Source organism: Emiliania huxleyi, assembly GCF_000372725.1.
Source record: "Emiliania huxleyi CCMP1516 unplaced genomic scaffold EMIHUscaffold_1, whole genome shotgun sequence".
Lineage (NCBI taxonomy): Eukaryota > Haptophyta > Isochrysidales > Noelaerhabdaceae > Emiliania > Emiliania huxleyi.
In genome coordinates this window covers 264,653-287,552 of record NW_005202428.1, presented here as the reverse complement: position 1 = coordinate 287,552, position 22,900 = coordinate 264,653, and the positions used below count along the sequence as shown (strand labels likewise).

Genomic DNA, 22,900 nt, shown 5'->3' with positions numbered 1-22,900 from the left:
CAGGAGGGCCCGGCGCACAACCCCTGGTCAACTCACGGTCCAACGGGGTCTGTGCCCACTGACTCGCAGGGTATTGTAGTTTGTACCTCTATTAAAGGCGCACATTCATTTGCACGCATTCTCCCCAGGTGTGGCCCAGGTGTCTTCCTTCTCATGTAGGATAGTTTGTTTTTATGGGAGGTGGCCAGTCCCGCTATGGATATGTAAGAGCCACTAACGCAATTATTGGCCACCTTATGCACATCCATGCCCACGGTCCGTAGGACGTCGCTGAGACGTCGTGTATTTTGGTGCCGTGTCAAGCCGGGTGGCGGCTCAGTGATGCGTCACGCATACGCCTCGCTTCACGCGTACAGACAGAAAGCCCGATCGGTGATTTCAGATGTGCTGCGTATTATGCGCACGTCTTCTTGCACCGATCGTTACCACCGACCTTCTGGCCGCTACGCACCACGCACCACGCATCTGTTTTATGTAAGCTTTGCCAGAGAGGCTCTCTCGGGGCGCTACGCACGGTGTATTACGCACACGTCTTACGCAGTGGGATCGTAAATCGGGGCTGGGTGGGCCTATGACCGACGCATTACGCACATGCACTACGCTCTCGACCGTGAACGGCGGCGGAGAGGGGATTATGCCTCATGTATTACGCACACGTCTGATGCATCGGTCGCCATGGGTGTCCGGGGGGAGCTTACGTCCCACGTATTACGCACACGCACGACGGATTTGACTGAGAAGTGGCGGCCAGCAAGGGTTACGCCTCATGTATTACGCATACGTCTGAACGCATCGGTCGCCATGGGTGTCCGGGGGGAGCTTACGTCCCACGTATTACGCACACGCACGACGGATTTGACTGAGAAGTGGCGGCCAGCAAGGGTTACGCCTCACGTATTACGCATACGTCTGACGCGGATCCGCCCACCTAACCCCTAACCCCTAACCCCTAACCACTAACCCTAACCCCTAACCCCTAACCCCTAACCCCTAACCCCTAACCCCTAACCCCTAACCCCTAAACACCTACCCCCCCCCTAACCCTAACCCCTTACCCTACCTTCGCGCTGCCGCTAGGCAGCTGCCATAAATTGGCGCTGCCGCTAGGGCTGCCATAAGCTGGCTAGGATTGTATGTGCGCTGGTAACAACAGACTCGGGCATAGCCCTCGACAGCCACCCCCTAACCCCCCCACCCCCCCCCTTTATGTGCGCGCACTGGCGCTGCCGCTAGGGCTGCCATAAGTTGGCGCTGCCGCTAGTGCTCCAAGTGCTAGGGCTGCCGCATAATCATGAGCCTGTCTCCAAACACCTCTCCGACGCGCTCGACTATAGTCCAAATTGGACGATGGACTGTATGTCGGGTTGGCGGCCATTTGCTCAGGCGTCAGAATGCTGAGCTCGTACACTGGCAGCTCCGCAGAGGTCAAGGACGGCGGCGGCGGCAGCGGCGGCGCAGTGAGATCGCTGGCTAGCGTGTCCTTGCCCGCCTCCCTGCGGGCATAGAAGAGCGCCGCCTCCTCGGCGGTGGCGAACCAGCCGAGAGTGACTTGCTTGCCACCAGTCCTCTCCTCCAGCTTGTACTTCTTGCTGCCTCGCTCCTTCGGGCGGTAGTAGACGCCTTTGTAGCCGGTGTTGCTGCTGCTGGTGGCCAGAGTCAGGCCCTCCCTCTCCGCCTGCCGTATCGCCTCGGCGCCAGCGGGAGTGGGAGCGGGGCGGGGCTGCAGCAGCTTGGCGGCGTCGGCGCGGCCGTACTCTGACCGAGCGTAAGCGGTGGCCGCCTCTTCGGCGGTGTTGAAGTAGCCGAGGTGGACACGCGTGCCGCCAGCATTCACCTCCGCCGTGAACTTCTTCTCGCGCCGGTTGTAGGACACGTTCTTGTAGCCAGTCGTGTTCCTCTTGGTGATGGCTGGGATCAGCATAACGCCCTCTGACGACGCGGTCCGAGGCGGGGCCATCATGCAGCGGACGCACGTGATTCTCGCGAGTTTGACAATTGGGATTCGTTGAGCAAGGCAGCGCGGGAGCCTGAAATCATTGGCCAGGCAATCGTCTCGCGGGCGTTTTGGCGAGTGCAGAAACATAATGCGTATACGTAGTACGTCAGCGCCTCCAGGCTGTGGCGCCAGGAGGGGGTACGTATGCGGATACATGATACGTCATGTGTATCACGGTCGTCATTGGCCTGAATTGGTAAAATTATGCTGCGTAAGTGCGGGGCAGGGCCAACATTGAAGTATTCTGTGCTGGTTTCGAAGGAAAATATGCGCTGTGAGCAGGTCCGGGGTGAGGGCCGGCCTTCATATCTGCTGTATTTTGATAACTGCGCCTGTCTACGCACCAGGTGTTACGCACCCGAAACCAGAGCATAAGGCGATGCGTATTCATTTTGTGGGTTGGGCATATCCATAGCGGGACTGGCCACGATTGGTTTTTATTTAATAAAGCCGGCAGTTGCGTAACGTTGGCGCTTTCTGGCAAACGCCTCATCGAAGCACAAACCCTCCCTCGCTCTCCAGTTGCTGCCATTGGCCGAGCGCCTCCCGCACACGCGCCTGCCACATGCCGGCGTCCCCCTTGCTGATGGGACGGCCGACCGCGCGGAACTCGAGCCTACGGCAGCAAACGTGCGAGTGGTGGTGGAGGCAAACGAGATGCGAGGCGGCCGGAGGCGCGGAGAGGGCGAGCGCCGGTACGAGCAAGCGCGGCGGCCCGCGGCGGGCTCACGGAACACATCGCGGAGCCGCACCGCAATCTGCACGCCGCTCGCCTCCCCCTCTGCAGACGCCGTGCCGGCGACGGGTGTGGTTTCGCCCCCGCCTTCGCCCCCGCCTTCGCCCCCGCCTTCGCCCCGGCCTTCGCCCCCGCCTTCGGCCCTCGCCCCGGCAACAGCCGCCGCCACCGCCGCCGCCGCATCCCACGCGGCCTCGCCTTCGCTACCCCCCTCCGCCACTGTGCGGTGAGGCCGCCAGCCGGCACCGCCCTCGCCGGCACCGCCCTCGCCGCCCTCGCCGCCACCCTTGCGCCGGTCTGCCCACGGCGCGCCCACGGCGGCGCGAGCGAGGGTGAGCAGTGTCGCGGCAGTGACGGGCCCGCTCTCCTCCATCCAGAGCGAGACCTCGATAGTTAAGGAAGGGACGAGTTAACCGATGAATCCCTTCATTTCTTTCTCCCCCATCCAGGCCGAGACCTCGATGTCGCGGCTCCATGTCGGGGGCCTTGAGGCAGGGAAGGGAGGGAGAGGGGGGAGGGGCTGGATGCCTCAGCAGAGGAAGCGTGCGTGGGTGAGGTGTGCGTGTGTGCGTGCGCGCGCGTGTGTGTGTGCGTGTGCGTGCGCGCGTGCGTGCGTGCGCGTGCGCGCGCGTGCGCGCGTGCGTGCGTGCGTGCGTGCGTGTGCGTGCGTGAGTGGTGGTGATGGTGGTGGGTGGGTGTTTGGGGGGGGGGGGGGGAGGACTACCCAAAGGACGTGCGGTGCTGCCCCGGCGGCGCACCTCCGGCCCGCCATCTCCGCCACGGCCAGCCCGTCGCCCAGGGGTATGTCGCCCGGCCACTGCGAGCGCGGCCCGCTCTCCCGCGCGCGCCGCTTCTGTGCCGGGACCTACGTGCCACGCCGCTGTCTGGTACACTCCCCGCCTCGAGGTCGCCGAGCTCACGTCTCCCCGTGAGCTCTCGTTGGGCTCAGAAACGTGCTGCTCTCAAAGGGGTTCTCAGAAGGGTGCCCCGCGCTGTCTGGCGTGGGGCCTCTTCGGTGTGTGGAAGCGGCGGCGGCAGCAGCGAGCAGGCCGCGCCCCAAAGCACGAGGAGTGCGAGACGCACTGCGCCTTCCGCCCCCTCCCTCCCCCGTGGCCCTTCCCCTCTATTGACCCCACCGCGGCGCGCGAGGCCGCGGCGGACGCGCGCGCGTCGGCGGCCGCCGCCGCCGCTGCGGCGGCGTCCGCCGGCGGCGTGGCGAGGAGGAGGGAGTTGTATGGGGAGATGTCGGCCGGGATGTGCCGCAGATCGATGCTGTAGCCGCGGCCGCGCAGCGACGCGATCCGAAAGCCGTCGATCGCCGCCGGCTGGCCGAGGACCGCGGCTGCCACCTAGTACCATACCTCCAGAGTACCGAACCCAGTGTGCGGTCAGTCCCGTGGGTGGTGCGGGAGCCGCCTCGAGCGCCGCGCGAGTAAAGGGCGGCGGAGGCGGCTGCTTGCGGAGCGAGTGGCAGCAGGGGACGAGGGCGACGGGGCAGGCGCTGGCCACAGCGCGCTCGATCACGCGGTCCGAGAGCGGACCGCAAGCGTGCACCGACGTGAAGAGCGCCTCGCCGGGCGCGGCGCTCACCGCGTCCAACGTCCCCTCGACGTACTGGTGCTGACCGCGCAGCTCGGGCCAGCGCTCGCCAAAGGCGTCGCTCAGCGAGAGCGCCGCGTCAGGGAGGCGTGTGTCGACGCACACGGCCCGGCGGCGGACGCCGCGCCGAGCGCCGAGCAGCAGCAAGAGCCACGCGAGCAGGCCGTGGCCAGCAGCCAGGTCCGCGACGAGCGGAATCGCCGGGAACGCAGCGTCGACGCACACGGCCACCTCCCACGCCTCGAAGAGCTCCTTGCGCGGCAGCACGCCGGCCGAGCAGACTGTGTCGACGACTTGCGGCCAGAGCGGCGGCATCCCTGAGAGAGCGGAGAGCGACGCGGCGTCGCGAGGCCGGAGCTTGGAGCGTGACGAGCGGCGGAGGGCAGCAATGGAAGGCGGAAGCGCTTCGCTCGAGATGTGGCGGAGCGGAGGCACGGGTCGCCTCAGGACGGTCATGGCGGCTGCGGTGTAAAGAATTTTCATTCGGCGGTCGCACGACACGATTCACGCGACAGGTGAGGCGCGGACGACGGCTTCCTCAGAAGCCGTCGCCCGCACCACAGGAGCAGTCACACCACTCCCACTCCGGCGCCCACCCACTCCCCAACCCGACATCCCCACCCCACCCCACAACCCCGCCCCACCCCGACCCGAGCAACCCCGCCCCGCCCCGCCCCGACCCGATCCACCCCGCCCCGCCCCGCCCCGCCCCCCCCACCGGACCAACCCGCGAGCCGCTCCCGGCTTCGCCCCCCGCCCAAGCCCCACCCGCGCCTGCGCCTCGTCTCGCTCCAAGTCGCCGGGACCCACGACTGCACCGGCACGCTGATCGGACGGCGCTGGGTCCTGACTGCGGCACACTGCATCAAGTCGGGTGCGCTGCAGGTCGCCGTCGGCCTGCATTCCGCGAAGAACTCTGTCAAGGACGAGACATGCGCCATCTATGTCCAAATGGACGAGAAGAAGCCGATTCAGCACGAGGACTACAGGACGGACGAGCAGAGAGCGGAATACAAGACGGAGTGGAATCTTCCTGAAGATCACGTCCTCGACGTTGAGGTCCTCAAGGCCAACGACATCGCGCTCATCAGGCTGACGGATGACGCGCAGTACGACCACATTGAGCACCTTGACAACGACCCGGTGACCAACGAGCCAAACTCGGAGCTCATCGTTGCTGGGTGGAACATCGGCGGCGGCGACGCGACGACAGGCGCGGCGCAGTACAAGAAGGTGCAGGTCTTTGCCTCCGATACGTGCGACTCGACAGAGACGGACAATCCGTTTTGCTTCAACGTGAAGCTCACCGACAAGATGATCTGCACGGCTCCAGGCGCCCGCCGGGGTGACTCGGGCGGCCCGCTGTACAAGGTGGACGCCGACGGGAACGCGGTGCTGGTCGGCGTGACCAGCTTTGGGCCGCCTGAAGCTTCGCCCTGCTTTACAAAGAGCGAGAGCAGGGTGGCGTACACGAGGGTCGCCTCGTACACCGACTGGATCTGCGACAAGACGAGTGGCGACGTCTGCCCCCCAATAGAAGACACGTGCGGCTGCGGGGCGAGCGCCTGCCGCGTGACCTGCACGCTGACAGTCTCACGGCGCGTCGAGAACGTCGGCAGTCAACATGCCATCAGATCTTCTTTGGCAGCGCGGACGGGAGGACCTTCTTCGAGGTCGCCCTCCCTGGCAGCAGGTTCACTTACTCCACCTCGGTGGCGGACGTCGACGGGGACGGGTTCATGGACATCGTGGTCGGCAACTACAACCAAGAGAACCAGATCTTCTTTGGCAGCGCGGACGGGAGGACCTTCTTCGAGGTCGCCCTCCCTGGCAGCAGGTTCACTTACTCCACCTCGGTGGCGGACGTCGACGGGGACGGGTTCATGGACATCGTGGTCGGCAACGCCGGCCAAGTGAACCAGATCTTCTTTGGCAGCGCGGACGGGAGGACCTTCTTCGAGGTCGCCCTCCCTGGCAGCAGGATCACTTACTCCACCTCGGTGGCGGACGTCGACGGGGACGGGTTCATGGACATCGTGGTCGGCAACGCCGGCCAAGTGAACCAGATCCTCTTTGGGAGCGCGGACGGGAGGACCTTCTCCGAGGTCGCCCTCCCTGGAGGGAGCAGGGACACTTACTCCACCTCGGTTGCGGACGTCGACGGGGACGGGTTCATGGACATCGTGCTTGGCAACTTCAACCAAGAGCACCAGATCCTCTTTGGGAGCGCGGACGGGAGGACCTTCTCCGAGGCCACCCTCCCTGGAGGGAGCAGGGTCACTTACTCCACCTCGGTGGCGGACGTCGACGGGGACGGATTCGTGGACGTCGTGGTCGGCAACTCCAACGCAGAGAACCAGATCCTCTTTGGGAGCGTCTGCTCAAACGGAGGTGCACAGCTCCACGGCGCAAGCTGGTGTTACAAGTGCCCCGCGTTTATGGGCCACCCGTTTGTCGGCGGCACCGAGCTCTCCGCCTGCGTCGAGTGCACCCCCGACCACGTCCAGCAGCCCGGCGACGGCGAGCGCTGCGACTACTTCCCCTGCCGATCCGGCCGTGGCTTCGGCGTGCGGCCGCTCGGCAGCGACACCTGCGAGCCGTGTCCCGACGGCCAGTTCTTCAACACCGCGGTCTACCGCGACGAGGACGACCCCGACACCTGGGGGACACAGCGCTGCTACGACTGCCGGCCCGGCACCTACTCGGACGCATCCACCGGCGCGGTCAACGGGTGCACCCGCTGCCCAGAGGGCACGCACCAACCGAAATTCGGCCAGGGCGAGTGTGTCGCTTGCAACGATTTGGAGTTCTCCTCGGACGACCGGACCTACTGCGTGGACAAAGTCGCCGATAGCTGCCTCGAGAAGCCGCGGGCCTACGACCCGGACCTTCCACCTCCACCTCCCCCGCCTCCGTCCAAGTGCCGATTCGAGTTCACCAATCGCGCGGGGGCACAGCTCGAAGCCAGTGGCAGTTGAGCGAGATCCGGCTGTACGAGAGCAGCGGGTCACAGCTCTCCGTGACGGACTGCGTCAGCAACGCGGGTGGAGATAGGAACGCAGGTGAGGGCTCGCTCAAGCTCATCGATGGCAGCGTCAACACCAAGAACTGCTGCTCCACCTCCTCAACCAATGTCGTCGTCACTCTCACGCTCTCACCGTCCATCACAAGCGCCGTCACCGCCAACGACATGCCAACCTTCTCCTGCGAGCATGGAGACGGGGTTTACAAGGTGCTCGACCAGCAGACGGGTGTCAGCGCTCCAAACGATCGTAAAACGGCCTATCCGACCTACAACCTCTGATCCGCTTGGTGCGCTTCGTTGCTTCGTGTCTTTGGGCAGTTGACTCGTCGGCGGCGCCGCTGGTTGGAGGCTCCGCGTGGAGACTGGAGCAGGCCTGGGAGATAAACCTGGAGGGGGGAGGGGGGGGGGGGGGGGCTTGGCGACGAGGCACGCGCGCAGACCGCGCAGTGAGACTCTCGAGCCCGAGCGTGGCCACCGCAGGATCAGTTAGGGCGATAGGGACAGCGCGAGCACTCCCCTGGGTGGGACTCGTGGTCGTGGGGCGTGGCCGTTGGGGCTTGTGGTTGAGAGAGCGTTTTGGTATGACTGTGACGCGTTGAGATACGGACAGTGTTGAGAGTGTGAAAAAAGATTGCGTTACAGTGTTGAGAGTGTGTATATCTGCGATTTGAGACGACGGTTAAAGATGACTTGGCAATAGTTTCATCAAGGGCGTGGCCGTGGGTGTGGGTGTAACGTTTTTTGCGTTTTGGTGAGACGAGCTGGTGTTCCCAGACTCACACTGGGAGAGTACGGCTTTAATCGAACTCTTTGTGTGAGGACGGCTGACGCTGTAAAATCTTGAGCACTTGAGCACTTCGGATAGGGTCGATTCCGCATGGTACGGGACCCCTCGATCGTCAGGGCTCAGGCCCGCCCTCGCAAGGTGTGTTTCAGTAAAATCTAAAAGCAGGCCAGGTTTTGCAGTACCAGTAGGAGAGAGTAGAGTACATCTGCACGGTGTAACCGGTATGTTTTGACTTTTGTGTCTCGACACTCGAGCTCAACCTCAAGCCTCAACAAAGACACGCTAACTACGGCTGCTTTGCCTGCCAAACTGCTTTCATGTCTACTAGCTCTCGACCTCCCCCTTCACGGCAGCCTCCGGCGGCGGGCGCTCGGGCTCACTGCGGTCCTGCTCACTGCTGTCTTCCTCCCTGCCGCGGTCCTCGCCCCTCCGCGCCGCCGCGCCTGCTCGGCGGACTCGCTGCCGCGAGCCGTACCGCATCAGCCAGCGCGTCTGCTCGGCGTCGCGCAGCAGCCACTGGTGCTGCACGTGGAGCGGCAGGATGGCGAAGGGCTCCTCGATCTGGACGGCGATGTCCTACGGTGAGGTGAGCTAAGGTAAATTTCTCCACACACACATGGTTTTGGGGCAGGGGGGGCCGACCCTCGCGACTCCACGTCTAGACGACAAGGCCCAGTGCGCGTGGATGAAGCGGTGTGGGAGTGTGTGCGCGTGTGTGCGCGTGCGTGCGTGCGTGCGTGTGTGCGCGTGTGCGTGCGTGCGTGTGTGCGTGCGTGCGTGTGTGCGTGTGTGCGTATGTGTGTGTCCTCGATGGAGAGGAAGATGAAGGAGATGAAGAGCATCGTGGTCAGCAGCACGGGCAGCTCGGCGAGCGGCTTGTCCTCCCACCACGTGCCTAATCTCGGGTGATCTCGGGTGATCTCGGGCAGTCTCGGGTCACCTCGGCTTGTCCTCCCACCACGTGCCGGCTTGGAAGTCGGCGAACGTGCGCGAGAGGGCGAAGGGCAGCAGCGTGATCCAGATCCAGAGGAACCGGACCTACGCCCCAACTCGTGCTCGGATGATCTCGGAGAATCTCGGGGAAACTCGGGAGGCCACCTGGCCACAACGGGGCGGCGGACCGACGAGCGGGTGTAGCCGAGCGGGATCGGGGTCGAGACGAGCTTCTCGCACTTTGCGAGGTCGGCGGCCACCTACGCACGAAGAAAGAAGAAATCGGCTGCGCCCAAGTGCTCCAAGAAATCGGTGTTGCGTGGTCCACCTAGAAACGGAAGAATCCCCGTCGGCACAAAAGAAAGAAATGTCCGAAAAAGAAATCTCGTGGCCGCCGTCGTGAGGAGGTCGTCCATCGCGATCCGCTCCTGGTCCGTCAGGCCGGGCAGTAAGATATGGGGAGACATGGGGAGATATGGGGAGATATGGCCGCTCCTGGTCCGTCAGGCCGGGCAGTAAGATATGGGGAGATATGGGGAGATATGGCCGCTCCTGGTCCGTCAGGCCGGGCAGTAAGATATGGGGAGATATGGGGAGATATCGGGAGATATGGCCGCTCCTGGTCCGTCAGGCCGGGCAGTGAGATATGGGGAGATATGGGGAGATATGGGGAGATATGGCCGCTCCTGGTCCGTCAGGCCAGGCAGCCGCTGCGAGACGCCAACCGCCATGGCCGAGATCCACAGGTAAGGCGACGGGGCCGGTGCCGGCTCCGCGGCATCGGTTCGCGCCTCGCCGCCCCCCTCCTCCTCCTCCTCCCCCTCCTCCACGCCGAGCGCGGCGCGCAGCAGCGCCTCCTGCATCTCGTCGATGGGCGCCGAGCGGCGGCGGTCGAGCCCTCCGCGCAGGTACGAGGTCATGATCCAGCCGTGGACCAGCGTGCACGCCTGGATCAGGTCCTCCGCCGCCGCGCGCTCGCCTGCGGGGGTGTGTCTCGGACGTGTCTCGGACGTGTCGTGGACGTGTCGCGGACGTGTCGTGGACGTGTCTCGGACGTGTCGTGGACGTGTCGCGGACGTGTCGTGGGCGTGTCGCGGACGTGTCGTGGGCGTGTCGCGGATGTGTTGTGGACGTGTCGCGGACGTGTCGCGGACGTGTCGTGGACGTGTCGTGGGCGTGTCGTGGGCGTGTCGTGGACGTGTCGTGGGCGTGTCGTGGACACGTCCTCCGCCGCCGCGCGCTCGCCGTCCAACCTCGGCTACACCTCGGCTATCTCGGCTACGCCTCAGCTACACCTCGGCTACCTCGGCTGTATCTCGGCTGTATCTCGGCTGCATCTCGGCTTATCTCGGCTATATCTCGCCGTCCGAGAAGAGCTCAGGGCTCGTGAAGGCGGTCAGCCGCCGCATGAGGGAGCGCATGCTCGCCGTGATCTCCCACGCGAGCTGCGAGCCTGATTTCATTCATACGATGGTTAATTAATTGACAAAGGCCGTGATCTCCCACGCGAGCTGCGAGCCTGATTTCATTAACGTGATGGCTGATTAATTGACAGAGGGCCGCGATCTCCCACGCGAGCTGCGAGCCTGATTTCATTAACGTGATGGCTGATTAATTGACAGAGGGCCGCGATCTCCCACGCGAGCTGCGAGCCTGATTTCATTAACGTGATGGCTGATTAATTGACAGAGGGCCGCGATCTCCCACGCGAGCTGCGAGCCTGATTTCATTAACGTGATGGCTGATTAATTGACAGAGGGCCGCGATCTCCCACGCGAGCTGCGAGCCTGATTTCATTAACGTGATGGCTAATTAATTGACAGAGGGCCGCGATCTCCCACGCGAGCTGCGAGCCGAGGCTGAAGCGCTCGTACGCCTGGAGCGGGCGGAGGCGGGCTAAGTGCGAAGGCGGGCTAAGTGCGAAGGCGGGCTAAGTGCGAAGGCGGGCTAAGGGCGGAGGCGGGCTAAGGGCGGAGGCGGGCTAAGGGTGGCGGCGGGCAAAGTGCGGCGGCGGGCTGAGGTGGCAAGGGCGACGGGCGGGCGGCGCCGTGTCGGTCCGGAAGACGAGCAGCAAGCCTACGGCTCGACATCAGCCGAGATCAGCCGGGATCAGCCGCGAGATTAGCCGAGATCAGCCGAGATCAGCCACGGAAGGCGGGCGGCGGGCCGAGGACGGGCGCGGTGAGCTCGAACGGCGTCAGCGGCAGCTGCAGCTCCGGGTAGAGCGGATTCACCGCGATGAACTGCGTCGCCGCCAGGAAGACGTTGTTGTATGCGAACACGAGCGACGAGAAGAGGCAGACCGCCAGCACGGTCGGGCCGATCCGCTGCGTGGTTTTCCCAAAGAGGATGCCAAGCACGAGCCGTCCGTACCGGGCCTGCGAGCGGTGGACCTCCCATCGCTCGAAATCAAAGCTCGGATCGGTGCCGTCGAGGCTCGTCGTGAACATGACCTATCATCGGTCCGCCGGACTAGTCGGGTCTCGCCGGGTGAGAGAGGTCAGCACCCCCCCGAGTCCATGACCGGCTGCTCGGAGATGGGCGAGCGCTCCACCTCGAGGCGGGTGCTCATGCCTTCAAGCGTGTTGTACCCCTGTTGCTCGTACTGCAGCGCCGCGTCCTCCTTTGGCCGGTTGAGGAACCGCATGAGCCACGAGTTTGAGGCCTCCTCCGCCAAGTCATCGAGGAGGCTGGACAATGGCACGCCGCTTCTGAGCTGACGGAGAGCCGGCGTTGGTAGGAGGAGGCCGGTGGCCACGAGAGTCACCACCATTCCTCCGAACGCGTCGTAGCGGACAGCTCCGGCCTCCGACGCGGCGGACAGCTCCGGCCTCCCACGCGGCGTCGAGGCAGCTCCCACGCCCTACGAGGAGCTCCGCAACACCGGCGGGAGAAGAATTTTAGCTGGCGAGGGTGGGCGACGCACACCCCTCTCCTTAAAATCCCTGTGTGGTGGCGGCGTGCCGTTCTCCCATCCCTCCCTTGGGTTGCCTGTTTTCCTTCTTTTTTTTTAGGCTGATAACTGCGAAAGGTTTTGTTTTCGCTTCCTGCGAGCTGCGTCCATCCATACCGCGCTGGTTTCCAGTGTCCGAGCCTGGCTGTTCTTCACCTTTCGACAACCAGCGAGAGCTCTACCGCCTACCGGCGTATCTCCCGCCGTCTCCACCCCGCGCGCCACCCAGTGCCGCCCTCTCGCTGGAGCGACAGGTTCTGCCCTATTGTTTTTGTGTTTGTGAGCGGTGTTGGGTCCAACGGAGGCTGCCGAGCTCTCCTCGAGCAAGGACGAGTCTTCTGACGCCCACTGCTATCATTTGCCGCCCAGTCATATCATTGCTCAGGTCCACTCTCTCTTCGAACACTTGTGCCTTCACTGATGATGCCGGCGCTGGGGTCCCCTTCGGGTGCATCGTGACGGCTGACAACGGGATTTCCACTGGTTAACCAGTGACTGCGTTTCTCTTTCTCGAGATTCCGCCGCCTTCTTCATCTCGCATCCGCGCTGGGGTGTGCTGACCCGCAGGTTTTCTTTTTCTCGCGATATGTCCACCCCGCCGCGCCGCTCGCGCCGCTCGCGCCGCCTCGCCGCCCCCGCCTCCACCGCCGCGCCCTCGCCGAGCAAGCCGCCGCCCGCCCGCCTCCTCGACCTTCCCACGGAGCTCCTCGAGCGCGCCCTCTCTCGCTGCGAAAGCCCCGCCGACATCGCTCGCGTCGCAGCCGTCTCGCTCCTCTTTCACGCCTCGCTCGCGGTGCAGGCCATCCGCTTGTGGGCGCAAGAGCGCGGCTACGTGCTGCCGGTGCAGCCAGAGGGCGAGGGCTGCGCCGTGCGGTGGCTGTGCTTCGTTGCGCTGCTGTGCGAGGCCAACCCGCCGGCGAGGGCGGCGGCAGGCTCCTTCCACAGCCTCTTCATCGACGGCGAGGGGCGGCTCTCGTCGTGCGGGTCAGCGGCAGCGGAGGGCGAGGAGGACGACGACGACGACGAGGAGGAGCAGTTTCCAGGCCTTCTCGGCCACGGCGAGGGCGTGACGCGGCTCAACACACCGACCCGCCTCCCGTCGGCGCTGGGCGGCGAGCGCGCCGTGAGCGTGTCGGCTGGCTATAGTCACAGCCTTGCCCTCACCGCCGACGGCTCTGTCTGGAGCTGGGGCGATGGAGGCGGGGGCCGGTTGGGCCACGGCGACCAGCAGAACCAACTGCTGCCGAAGAAGGTCGAGGGCTTTACGGGCCCGCGCGTCGTCGCCGTGTCGGCGGGACTTAACCACAACCTGGTCCTCACCGCCGACGGCGCCCTCTGGAGCTGGGGCTATGGATACTTTGGCCGGTTGGGCCACGGCGACCAGCAGGACCAGTGGCTGCCCAAGAAGATTGAGGCGTTGGCTGACCAGCGCGTCGTCGCTGTCTCGGCTGGACTTAACCACAACCTCGCCATCACCGCCGACGGAGGTGTGTGGAGCTGGGGCGAAGGAGGCTTTGGCAAGCTGGGCCACGGCGGCCAGCAGCGCGAGCTGCTGCCCAAGCAGGTCGAGGCCTTGGCTGGGCAGCGCGTCATCGCTGTCTCGGCTGGATATCGCCACAGCCTCGCCATCACCGCCGACAACGCTGTCTGGAGCTGGGGCGATGGAGGCCTCGGCCAGCTGGGCCACGGCGACCCGCAGGAGCAGCTGCTGCCCAAGAAGGTCGAGGCCTTGGCTGGGCAGCGCGCTGTCGCTGTGTCGGCAGCACACAACCACAGCCTCGCCCTCACCGCCGACGGAGCCGTCTGGAGCTGGGGCGGTGGAGGCGGGGGCCTGTTGGGCCACGGCGACACGCAGGAGAAGCTGCTGCCCAAGCAGGTCGAGGCCTTGGCTGGGCAGCACGTCGTCGCCGTGCTGACGGGAGAAGACCACAGCCTCGCCCTCACCGCCGGTGCCGTCTTTACTTGGGGCAAAGGCAAGCGCGGCTGCCTTGGCCACGGAGAGGACCTGTCGAACCAGGTGCTGCCCAAGAAGATCGAGGCGTGGGCGCCGGGGCGGTGAGCAGGAGGGTGTGGGTGCGGGGGGCGCATTACCCGCCTGAGGCTGAGCCAAGTGTTGTTTCGTTCGTGGTGGATTGGCCCACATATTGGCACTCTTTGAACGGCGCGTGGCGCGGTGGGGCCTCTTGTGCGCTCGCACTGTGTCTTGGTGTGGAGTTGCACAAAAAACGGATACCTCTATTGTGAGATGGGTAAAAGCCCCCCAAAGGCCCCCACTTTGCGTGTGTGTAGAAATTTACCTCTGATGACCGTCTCTCTCTCGTCTCTGGAGTCTGGACTCCCTGTGCCGCGCTGTGCGCGCCCCCTATTGTCTCTCTCGCTACTAATCATCACTGTCATTTGGAGATGGAGCCAGCCAACGCAAGGCCCGACTCGTCAACCACGGCCATCGACTCGCTAAACACACGGCCTCGCTCCCCCGGCCTTGACGCTTGAGCAAGGGAAGAAGAGTATCGCTGTGATTACGAAAGAACACAAACCTCTCTTGGGTGAGGTGTAGAGGGAAGCCGCGCCCTCAAATCGCCAGCCTGTGCACGCGGCTGGTGGACGCATCGGTGACGATCAGCGCGCCGCCCGCCGGGTCGAGGGCGATCCCGCTCACTTCTGCGCCGCCAGGGCAGGCAATCTCCTTGACCAGCGTGCCTTGCGGCGAGAGCACCGCCACGCGCCCTTGGCCACTGCCGTGGCCGGCAAAGTCGAAGAGGGCGACGTAGACGTGCCCGTCCTCGTCGCACGCCACAGCGCTCGGCCCGAGGCCTCCGGAGAATTGGAAGTAGACTGAGCAGTGCCACACCCCCGCCGGACGCTGCACAAAGCGGAGCAGGCGATTGGCGAGCAGCTCACACACGTAGAGGGCGCCGCCGCGCGGCGCGAGCGCGAGGCCGCACGGGTGGGAGAGCGTCCCCAGCGCGAGTGGCTGCAGCAGCTGCCCGTCTCGGGAGATGGAGAAGACAGACCCGCCGCGCTCGCCCAGCGTCGTCTCGCCTAGCGGCCCGGAGTCCGTGAAGTAGATGTTGCCTTTGGCGTCGGTCGTCATCCCCGACGGGCCGAGGAGGTCCCTGCCCTCGTACTCGCGCACAAACTCGGAGAGCACACCGTCCGAGCCGCGGCAGAGGATGGCGCGGTGTGCCCAATCGCACACGTACAGCGCGCCCTCCGCAAAACAGACCGCCTGCGCGGGAACGGCGACGATAGATGGGTGGATGTAATGGCCGCGCGAGGGCGAGGACTAGGTGGGATCAACACCGTTGGGTTGCCCCCTGTGTTTAGAAGGGGAAAGACGGCGGCATTGGCGACCGATACAATGTCGCCCGATTCGCTGGCAACAGCGTACAGGCTACCGTCAGGCCCGAATGTCGGCGCCAACAGACCTGCACCTCCCGCACCGTACGGTGCGCTCTCGGCCGGCGGCGGCCGCGCGAGCGGCGGCGTGCTGGGCATACACACACGACGTTGTCGGTCGTTACACTTGCGGGAGAATTTAAACAAATGCGCCGAGCGGACACAACGCCCCGCGGCACACGGCGGCTCCCACTCTTTGAGTCGGGCAAAACATAGTGATTGGGATCAAATATTAAATGAATTAAATGATATAAAACAGTCTTGCCACCACCGGGAGCGGCCAGGGCTCATAGACTCGGTCGAAAGACCCCAGATTGGCATCCATGCCTCTCTGGACAGGGTGGCCCGCCACAAGGACCCCAGGAATTGCGTCTCGCCGCTTTCCTCCCGCTGTGATTCTGTGTGAGCTCTGTGTCTTGTTTTGCCAACAATAGACCTAAACAGAATGATACTCTGTCCCATCGATTTGACTTCCACGGCACACACGGGAAGTTGTGCAGAAGGTGCTTGATCACAGCATGATGGGCGCCCCGGGTGGCCACCTCCCCGCCCCTACCTCAGCCAGCACCGGAGGCGACGTTACTCGCCCCGCCACCTTCCTGAGGCCGCGCAGGACCGTCGCCGCAGCCTCCGCCTCGAGCCTGGGCCGCTGCGCCGCGTCCCCCGTGAGCAAGCGGCCATGTAGCTCGGCGACGACCTCGCCCACCTTCCCGACCTCGAGCTTCCGCAGCGCCGCCACCAACCCCTCCATGGGCAGGGCTTGCGCCCACTGCTTCAGCGACCTCCACTCGCACTCGAAGCTTTGCTCGACGACATCCTCCGTCACGCCGTGTCCCACGTAGAAGAAGAGCGCGCACCTCATGTCCTCGCCCTGTCCGAGGCCGTCGCCGCCATGGCACAGCTCGCTCGCTTTGAAGACGAGGGCGTCGCCCGGCCCGAGCATGATCGGTTCTTGCCGCGATACGACGTGTAGCCGCCGCTGGCTGAGGGGCACGATCACGGAGTGGACGTCTTCTACGTTCGCGTCCAAGTGGAACGGCTGTCGCTCCGCCCCTGGTAAGGTTACGATCAGGCTGACCCCCGCAACGCTGCCGTCGCTTCTTGTGACGCCGACCGGCCTGCCCTCCAGGCCAACGTGCGGTAGCACCAGCCGCGCTAGTTGCGTCGCTAGTTCCGCAAGCTCCGGCCGCCCTTCGAAGCGGAGCAGCTTTCGCTTCGTTTCCCGCGCGATCCCTTCGAGGCTCTCGGGCCCCACGATGTCCTCGGCGTGCTGCACCGCACCCTTCGCGTACTCGAGGAAGGCGTTAAGGGCCCCGAGCTGGCCGTGCGCCGCCGCGAAGTCTCGCACGACTTGCCAGTCGCCTTCGTCCTCCACGTCGACAATGTCGAAATTTTTTCGATCTGCCCGCGAAATCGCATTCATGACTGCCGCTGGCGCGACGCGCTGCTCCGCTCGAGCTGCGGCGCGCTTGCCCACGCTCTCGCTCAGCGGCGGCCGCCTCGCCTCGTGCCTCTTCCTCTCCTCGCTCTGGCCCGAGCCCGACTCCTCCGCCGCGGGCGTGCGCACGGAGGCGCTGCTGCACGCCTTCCAGCGGTGGGGCTACGACTGCTCCTTCGCGGCGTCGTCGGCGCCCAAGAGCGCATACGTGGAGCGCCTCCAGTCGCGCGGCGTCCAGGCGTACGAATGCCCGCCCAACCGCGAGGCGGAGCTCGCGCGAGTGCTTGAGCGCACGGCGCCGGACGTGGTCGGAAATTTCGACCGCTTCTTCACCGAGGAGGCCTTCTCTTTCCGGGTGCGCGAGCTCGCCCCCGCCGCGCTGCGCGTGCTCGACATGCAGGACATGCACGCGCTCCGCCGAGGCAGGCAGCTCGTCGTCGAGCAGACGCTCGAGCAAGGCGCCTCGTCGGACGCTGCGATCTCGGCCGCGCTCGCACACACGCCTTCGGCAGGCAGCAGCGACCTGCTGCGCGAGCTGGCGGCGGTTCATCGCTCCGACCTCACCCTGGTCTGTTCGCCGGTGGAGCAGCAGCTGCTCGCCGCCTCCTACGGCATCCCCTCGCACAAGCTCGCCCTCGCCTCCTTCTTCTGCGCCGAGGCGGCGCCCGACGCGCAGCCAGGCGATCGGGGCTTCGGATACGGCCGCGCGAACGGCTTTGGTGCGCGCGCAGACTTCGTCACCGTCGGAGGGTTCAAGCACCCCCCCAACGTCGACGCTGTTCGCTGGCTTGCGAGCGACATCTGGCCGCGCATCCGCGCCAGGATGCCGCAGGCGCAGCTGCGCATCTACGGCGCGTACCCAACGGCAGCGGTGCAGCGCCTGCACTCGCCCGACACGGGCCTGCACGTCTGCGGCTACGCGCCCAGCCTCGACGTGCTGGCGGCGTCGCGCGTGCTGCTCGCGCCGCTGCGGTACGGCGCAGGGATCAAGGGCAAGGCTGGTCGGCGCTCGTGGCTAGGTAGCCGTACCTGTGAACAGCGTCTCTTCACACCTGCAGCTGTGAACAGGTTGTCGACGCGTGGCGGTACGGGCTCCCCGTCGTAGCGACGCCGATCGCCGCCGAGGGGATGCGCGGCGAAAGCGGCGGCGGCGGCGGCGGCGGCGGCGGCGGCGGCGGCGGTGGCGGCGGTGGCGGCGGCCGTGGCGGCGGAGCGCAGAGCGATGCGCGGAGCGACGCGGCGTGGGGCGGACTCGTGGCCGAGAGCGGCGAGGCGTTCGCAGAGGCCGCGGTGCAGCTCGCGAGCAACGCAGCCGTGTGGGAGCGCGCGCAAGCGGGTGGCCGGCGGCTGCTGGCGCAGCTCTACGCGCGCGAGGCCAACTTGGGCGTCGTTCGCGCGGCGATCGAGTCTGCGCGGGTGGGGCTGGCCGAGCGGCGGGCGGGCGACGTGTACGGCGCGCTGCTCTGGCAGCAGAGCGCGCGCTCGACTGAGTTCTTCTCGCGATGGATCGAGCTGAAGGAGCGGCAGAAGAATGACACGTAGTTCGTGCTGTGCTGGCCAGCTACTCGATGATTGGTGGAGCGGGTTTTATAAAGCCGTATTTGAGGCGAAGCTACAAATACAAAGGGAAAGAGACCACCTCTTACGGCTTTAGCGCCATCTTGCCGGAGCGGCGGAGGAGGTGCATACATCGAGCTCTCTCTGCGGGACACTCCAGTAGACAAAGAAGAGGCGACGGGAGGAACCGGCAGAGGATGCAGTGACGTGACACACACACACACACACACACACACACACACACACACACACACACACACACACACCGCTCACCCACGCGCTCCGGGCCTTGCACTTTAAATGCCGTGGGGCTCCTGTCGTTAGACGTGGAGATGCGAGGGTTGCCCCCCCTTGCCCCACCACCTCGTGTGTGTGGAGAAGTTTACCTTACCTTACCTTACCAGTAGATTTGTTGAGTGGAGATCGTAGATGCCGATCAGAGATCTTCCACACACAGCATCTCTCGCAAAACTCAGAGATCTTTAACTGAAGATGGAGATCTTGAGCTGCCGCCATCGGCACCTCGAGATCTCAGGCCGGAGACGGAGATGTTGACTTCGCGCCAAAGGCGCCTCGAGAATCGTGTGGCCGACTGGAGATTGCAAAATGGCGCGAAAAGAGGGTGGAGATCCGCTTGAAGGTGTGAAAGGAAAAGAGCATCCTGGAAGGCCGTCGATCCCCCCCCTGACGGAGGGAATCCCTGCTCACAGAAAAGGGCTTCGAGCCCTGTCTCGCGCACGCCCCTGGCGGGCGCCGCGGACCAGTTCCGCGAGCGCTCGTCAGCGGGTGGTGTGCGGTTCTTGCCGTAGTTCCTCTTCGGTCGCCTAGCCCCGGCGCCGTCTGGCGGACGCCTGCGTGTCACGAGTGCGAGCCGCTCGCGGTTCGTACGCCCGCTTGCGGGTTCGAGTGGCGGGCTATTCCGCTTGCGGGATGGCTTAGCGGGTTCGAGCCGTCACACATTGGCTGCCGCCGGTCCCCGCGACTCCATCTAAGGCGCAGTCACTGAGCACACCGCGACCAGCTCCTCCTCCACCTCCGTCCTACCCCTTTGGCGCAATCAGTCGTGCAGAAGCCGAGGCGACGTTTGCCGAGCTTGCCGACGCAGTTAGCTATACAGGCGATCCAGCCACCTATGACGGGGCCCTCTGTTTCCGCTCTGCGGAGGCGTTCTGTGCAGCGCCAAATCTCAGATCTGGATGCGGATGCGATTGCGGATGTTGCAATTGTTGCTGCCCCGCGCCAACGCCAGCGCCAACGCCAGCGCCGACGCCAGGATGCAATTGTGTCGGCCAGGACCCGCATCTTCACTTCCCGCACGGTGGACGCGCCGACTTTCGTGGCCGCAACGGCCAGATCTACTCCTTCTTCTCCGCGCCTGGCTTGGCCCTCAACCTTAAGACCGAGGACGCCGTCTTCCCGCTCCGTAAGGGTGGCGAGCGCAACCCAACAGCGACGCTCATCGTGAACGGCTCCTTCATCACCGAAGTGCACGTGGTGGCGCGCGTCAGCGGCGCGTACAACAAGACGGCGACCGCCTCCTTCTGGGCAGCCGAGCTCAACGAGAACAACTGGGGCGATAGCGTCGTCAATGGCACCTGCGGCGGGCGGCGCTTCATTCTGGGGAAGGGTAGGCATAGGACCTGCGGTGAGTTCTCCGTCACGATCAGCATGTCGAGCGCCATCTTCACCGTCGGCAACTGGACGGCCTCTGTTCGCGGCTTGCCGACCGAAGCCACCTCGGGGCCGGCGCACCGGCTCGACGTTGCCTTCACGCTCAAGGGCGACTACGTGGCGCGGCACTTGCCGCATGGTATCCTCGGCCAGTCCTTCACCACCGACGAGCCGCGCTGGGGCAAGACTGACTCCTACCCCATCGAGGGGAGCTTCACCACCAAGGCCATGGCGGAGGGCGCGATCGAGGGCACCGCCGCCATGTACGAGGTGACGTCGCCCTTCGGCACCGACTTCGCATTCTCCCGGTTTCACGCACGGCAGCTTCCCGGTGGACTGGGCGCTGGGGGAGGAGCCATCAGCGCCTCGGGCACCGACCGCAGATGAGGGAGGAGAGAGCGGCGCTGAGGCGGCGTGGAGCGCCGCTCCGTCTCTCATAACCACATATACATCCTTGCCCGTGACGACAAAGCAGAGTTTATTTCCGGGCCAGAAGGTGGACCGCTGACAGGGTGTTGCATGGGGCCTCCACCTGGAAGTTTACATTGGCGCGGCTCCCGTGGTGTATACCTGTGTTAGTGCCTGTCCGCGCCAGAGTCCCGTGCCCCCAGTGACCTGAGACAGAGAGTTTCTCCGCGGTAAAAAAACTTCTGAGACGGCGTGCAGCAAAGTCGCCGACGAGGTAAGGTAAGGTAAGGTAAACTTCTCCACACACACGAGGTGGTGGGGCAAGGGGGGGCAACCCTCGCGTCTCCACGTCTAACCGCGACAGGAGCCCCACGGTGCCGTGGGTGCGCGTGGGTGAGGTGTGTGTGTGTGTGTGTGTGTGTGTGTGTGTGTGTGTGTGTGTGTGTGTGTGTGTGTGTGTGTGTGTGTCACGTCACTGCATCCTCTGCCGGTTCCTCCCGTCGCCTCTTCTTTGTTCGAATGCTTTTCAATCCATCCTTCACGAAGCCCTCCCATGTAGCTAGCGTTCTTTGCGAATGTCTCGAAATGGCCAGCAGGCGCTGTCTGCTCGCGACCTGTGCGGGCCGCTCGTCCTCCTCGCCCTTCTTTCGTCCTCCCGTCCCTCCCCTCCACCATGGCCTCCTCGGCACTTCTTTCTCCATCCGCCTCGCCCTGCCTTTTCGTATCGTGCCGTTCGCCCTCCATTCGGTGACCTCCATGGCTGTCCGCCCCCTTTTGGGTGGCGCTCTCGATACCGTTGCGTCAACCTCGACGTCGCTGTCGCCCTCCCCGTCCCCGCCGTCGCCCGTGCCTCGGTTCGCGTCTTCGGTAGCGCCTCCGTTGTTCCCTCGTGCTCCGCCGTCGCCCTCTCTGCTCGGGCCGTTCGCGATTTCGCTCCTCCTGCGTGTCGCCCCTCCGTCTCCTCCCCTGCCTTCGTCGTCATCCTTTCGTCGCTGTCGCGAAAGCCCTCCGGTCCCTCGAACGATTCCCTCTCGTCTATCCCCTCCGCTGCGTCGTCCCAGTTTATATCCTCATCCTCTGTGCGCGTTGTCGTTCCCTCCCCTTCTCCATCGTTGTCGCCTCCGTCGACTGTGGCGCTGCCTCTTCCCTCGCCTCCGTCCTCCTCGTCTCGCCTGCCATCGTCCCGTGTCTCCCCGTCCTCGCCATCGCCTTGGCCGTTGTCTACCTGTTCATCGTGTCCCCTGCTGGTGGTGGCATCGCCGTTGGCTTCCTCTCTCCCCCTTTCCTCCCTGCCCCTCTCGCTGTCTGGTGTTAATGGACCCCCTTCCTCTCCCTCGCCACCGTCACCGTCACCATCCCCGTCGCTCCCGCCCTCCCGACGACTCGGTCCGCGTGACTCCTCGTGTCGCGCATCGTTCTCACCCATCCATAAACTCACTTTGGCCTCACTAAAGCGAAGTCTGAATCCTTAATCCTCAGATTTTAGATTACGACGCTGTGGGCCCTCTACCCCCCCACTTCTACTACTTCTCCTACACTAAACTACACTGCGCGATTGCTGCTGGTACCACGTAAACTCTCCACGACAGAACGGGACAGTGATTGAAATGGGCTTGACTAGGCTCTAGGGGCTTGAGACTTGAGTGTGCGAACTGCGAATGCGACACAGAGGCGGAGGATATCGAGGCGCGCCGAGGGCCGGCAGAGTCCAGAGACAGTCTCACTCTCAGCTCTCAGTCTCACCCGTGCGGCGTGTGGGCGGGGTGCAGCGGTGCACATTGTACCTTCAGAGATGTGCCGCACAAAAAATCACACAACCGCTTTTTGCAAACAAATCACTTGCACACGCAGGCTGACGGCCGGAGACGCGCGGAAAAATTCCTGCGCTGGCGCCCACTCGCGCCCTCCCACACCAATTCGCACACATGGATCAAAGGTCGGACGCCGACGCCTCCGGGGAGCGATAGATGGCGTGCTGGAGCGCGGCCCGCAGCGCGGCACAGTCGGGGTACTCGGGCAGCAGCAGGACCCCCGCGGAGCGGAGCACGCGAACCGGCGGCGGCTCGGTCGGCGGCTGCGCCATGTAGAAGCGGACAATCAGCGGCGCGCCGGTGGCGCCAAAGCTGGCGGCAGCGTGCTGCGGCGCGGACGAGCGCGAGCGGCGGCGCGACGCGTGGCGCGGCGGCGCGTGCGGCTCGTCGGGCTCGAGGTGCGGCTCGGCGTCGCGCGGCGGCGGGCGGGTGCGGCCGGTGACGAGGAGGAGGAGGCGGGTGCGAAAGGTGTCCGACGCGGCGCGCAGCAGCGAGAGCAGCAGCGCGGGCGTGCGCGCGCCGTCGGGCCACGCCTCAAACACGAGCCGCGCCTCGAGGTCTTGGGCGGGGAAGGCCGCGGGCAGGGG

General features: G+C 64.9%; 5 protein-coding genes across 5 annotated transcripts; 2 read left to right on the top strand and 3 right to left on the bottom strand.

Moving 5' to 3' along the window:
* Positions 1-83: 83 nt before the first annotated feature.
* EMIHUDRAFT_447378 (hypothetical protein) lies at positions 84-4,646 on the bottom strand (the record flags this gene model as incomplete). Its single annotated transcript, XM_005793876.1, has 3 exons — positions 84-167; positions 2,430-2,612; positions 4,105-4,646. 2 exons carry the CDS (start codon positions 4,644-4,646, stop codon positions 2,486-2,488), a joined length of 669 nt encoding a protein of 222 aa, XP_005793933.1. The 3' UTR covers positions 84-167; positions 2,430-2,485.
* Positions 4,647-4,719: 73 nt separating this feature from the next.
* Positions 4,720-7,635, top strand: EMIHUDRAFT_193814 (hypothetical protein; the record flags this gene model as incomplete). Its single annotated transcript, XM_005793875.1, has 4 exons — positions 4,720-4,797; positions 5,094-5,942; positions 6,977-7,174; positions 7,306-7,635. The coding sequence occupies 4 exons, from the start codon at positions 4,720-4,722 to the stop codon at positions 7,633-7,635; spliced, it is 1,455 nt and encodes a 484-aa protein (XP_005793932.1).
* An 820-nt stretch (positions 7,636-8,455) lies between these two features.
* EMIHUDRAFT_460918 (hypothetical protein) lies at positions 8,456-11,849 on the bottom strand (the record flags this gene model as incomplete). The annotated part of the gene is made up of 9 exons (XM_005793874.1): positions 8,456-8,719; positions 9,032-9,038; positions 9,084-9,181; positions 9,265-9,336; positions 9,802-10,055; positions 10,898-10,952; positions 11,124-11,152; positions 11,244-11,529; positions 11,601-11,849. The coding sequence occupies 9 exons, from the start codon at positions 11,847-11,849 to the stop codon at positions 8,468-8,470; spliced, it is 1,302 nt and encodes a 433-aa protein (XP_005793931.1). The 3' UTR covers positions 8,456-8,467.
* A 2,752-nt stretch (positions 11,850-14,601) lies between these two features.
* Positions 14,602-16,371, bottom strand: EMIHUDRAFT_94782 (hypothetical protein; the record flags this gene model as incomplete). Its single annotated transcript, XM_005793873.1, has 2 exons — positions 14,602-15,258; positions 16,024-16,371. 2 exons carry the CDS (start codon positions 16,369-16,371, stop codon positions 14,602-14,604), a joined length of 1,005 nt encoding a protein of 334 aa, XP_005793930.1.
* Positions 16,372-16,810: 439 nt separating this feature from the next.
* Positions 16,811-18,408, top strand: EMIHUDRAFT_193810 (hypothetical protein; the record flags this gene model as incomplete). Its single annotated transcript, XM_005793872.1, has 2 exons — positions 16,811-17,877; positions 18,099-18,408. The coding sequence occupies 2 exons, from the start codon at positions 16,811-16,813 to the stop codon at positions 18,406-18,408; spliced, it is 1,377 nt and encodes a 458-aa protein (XP_005793929.1).
* Between the last annotated feature and the right edge of the window lie 4,492 nt (positions 18,409-22,900).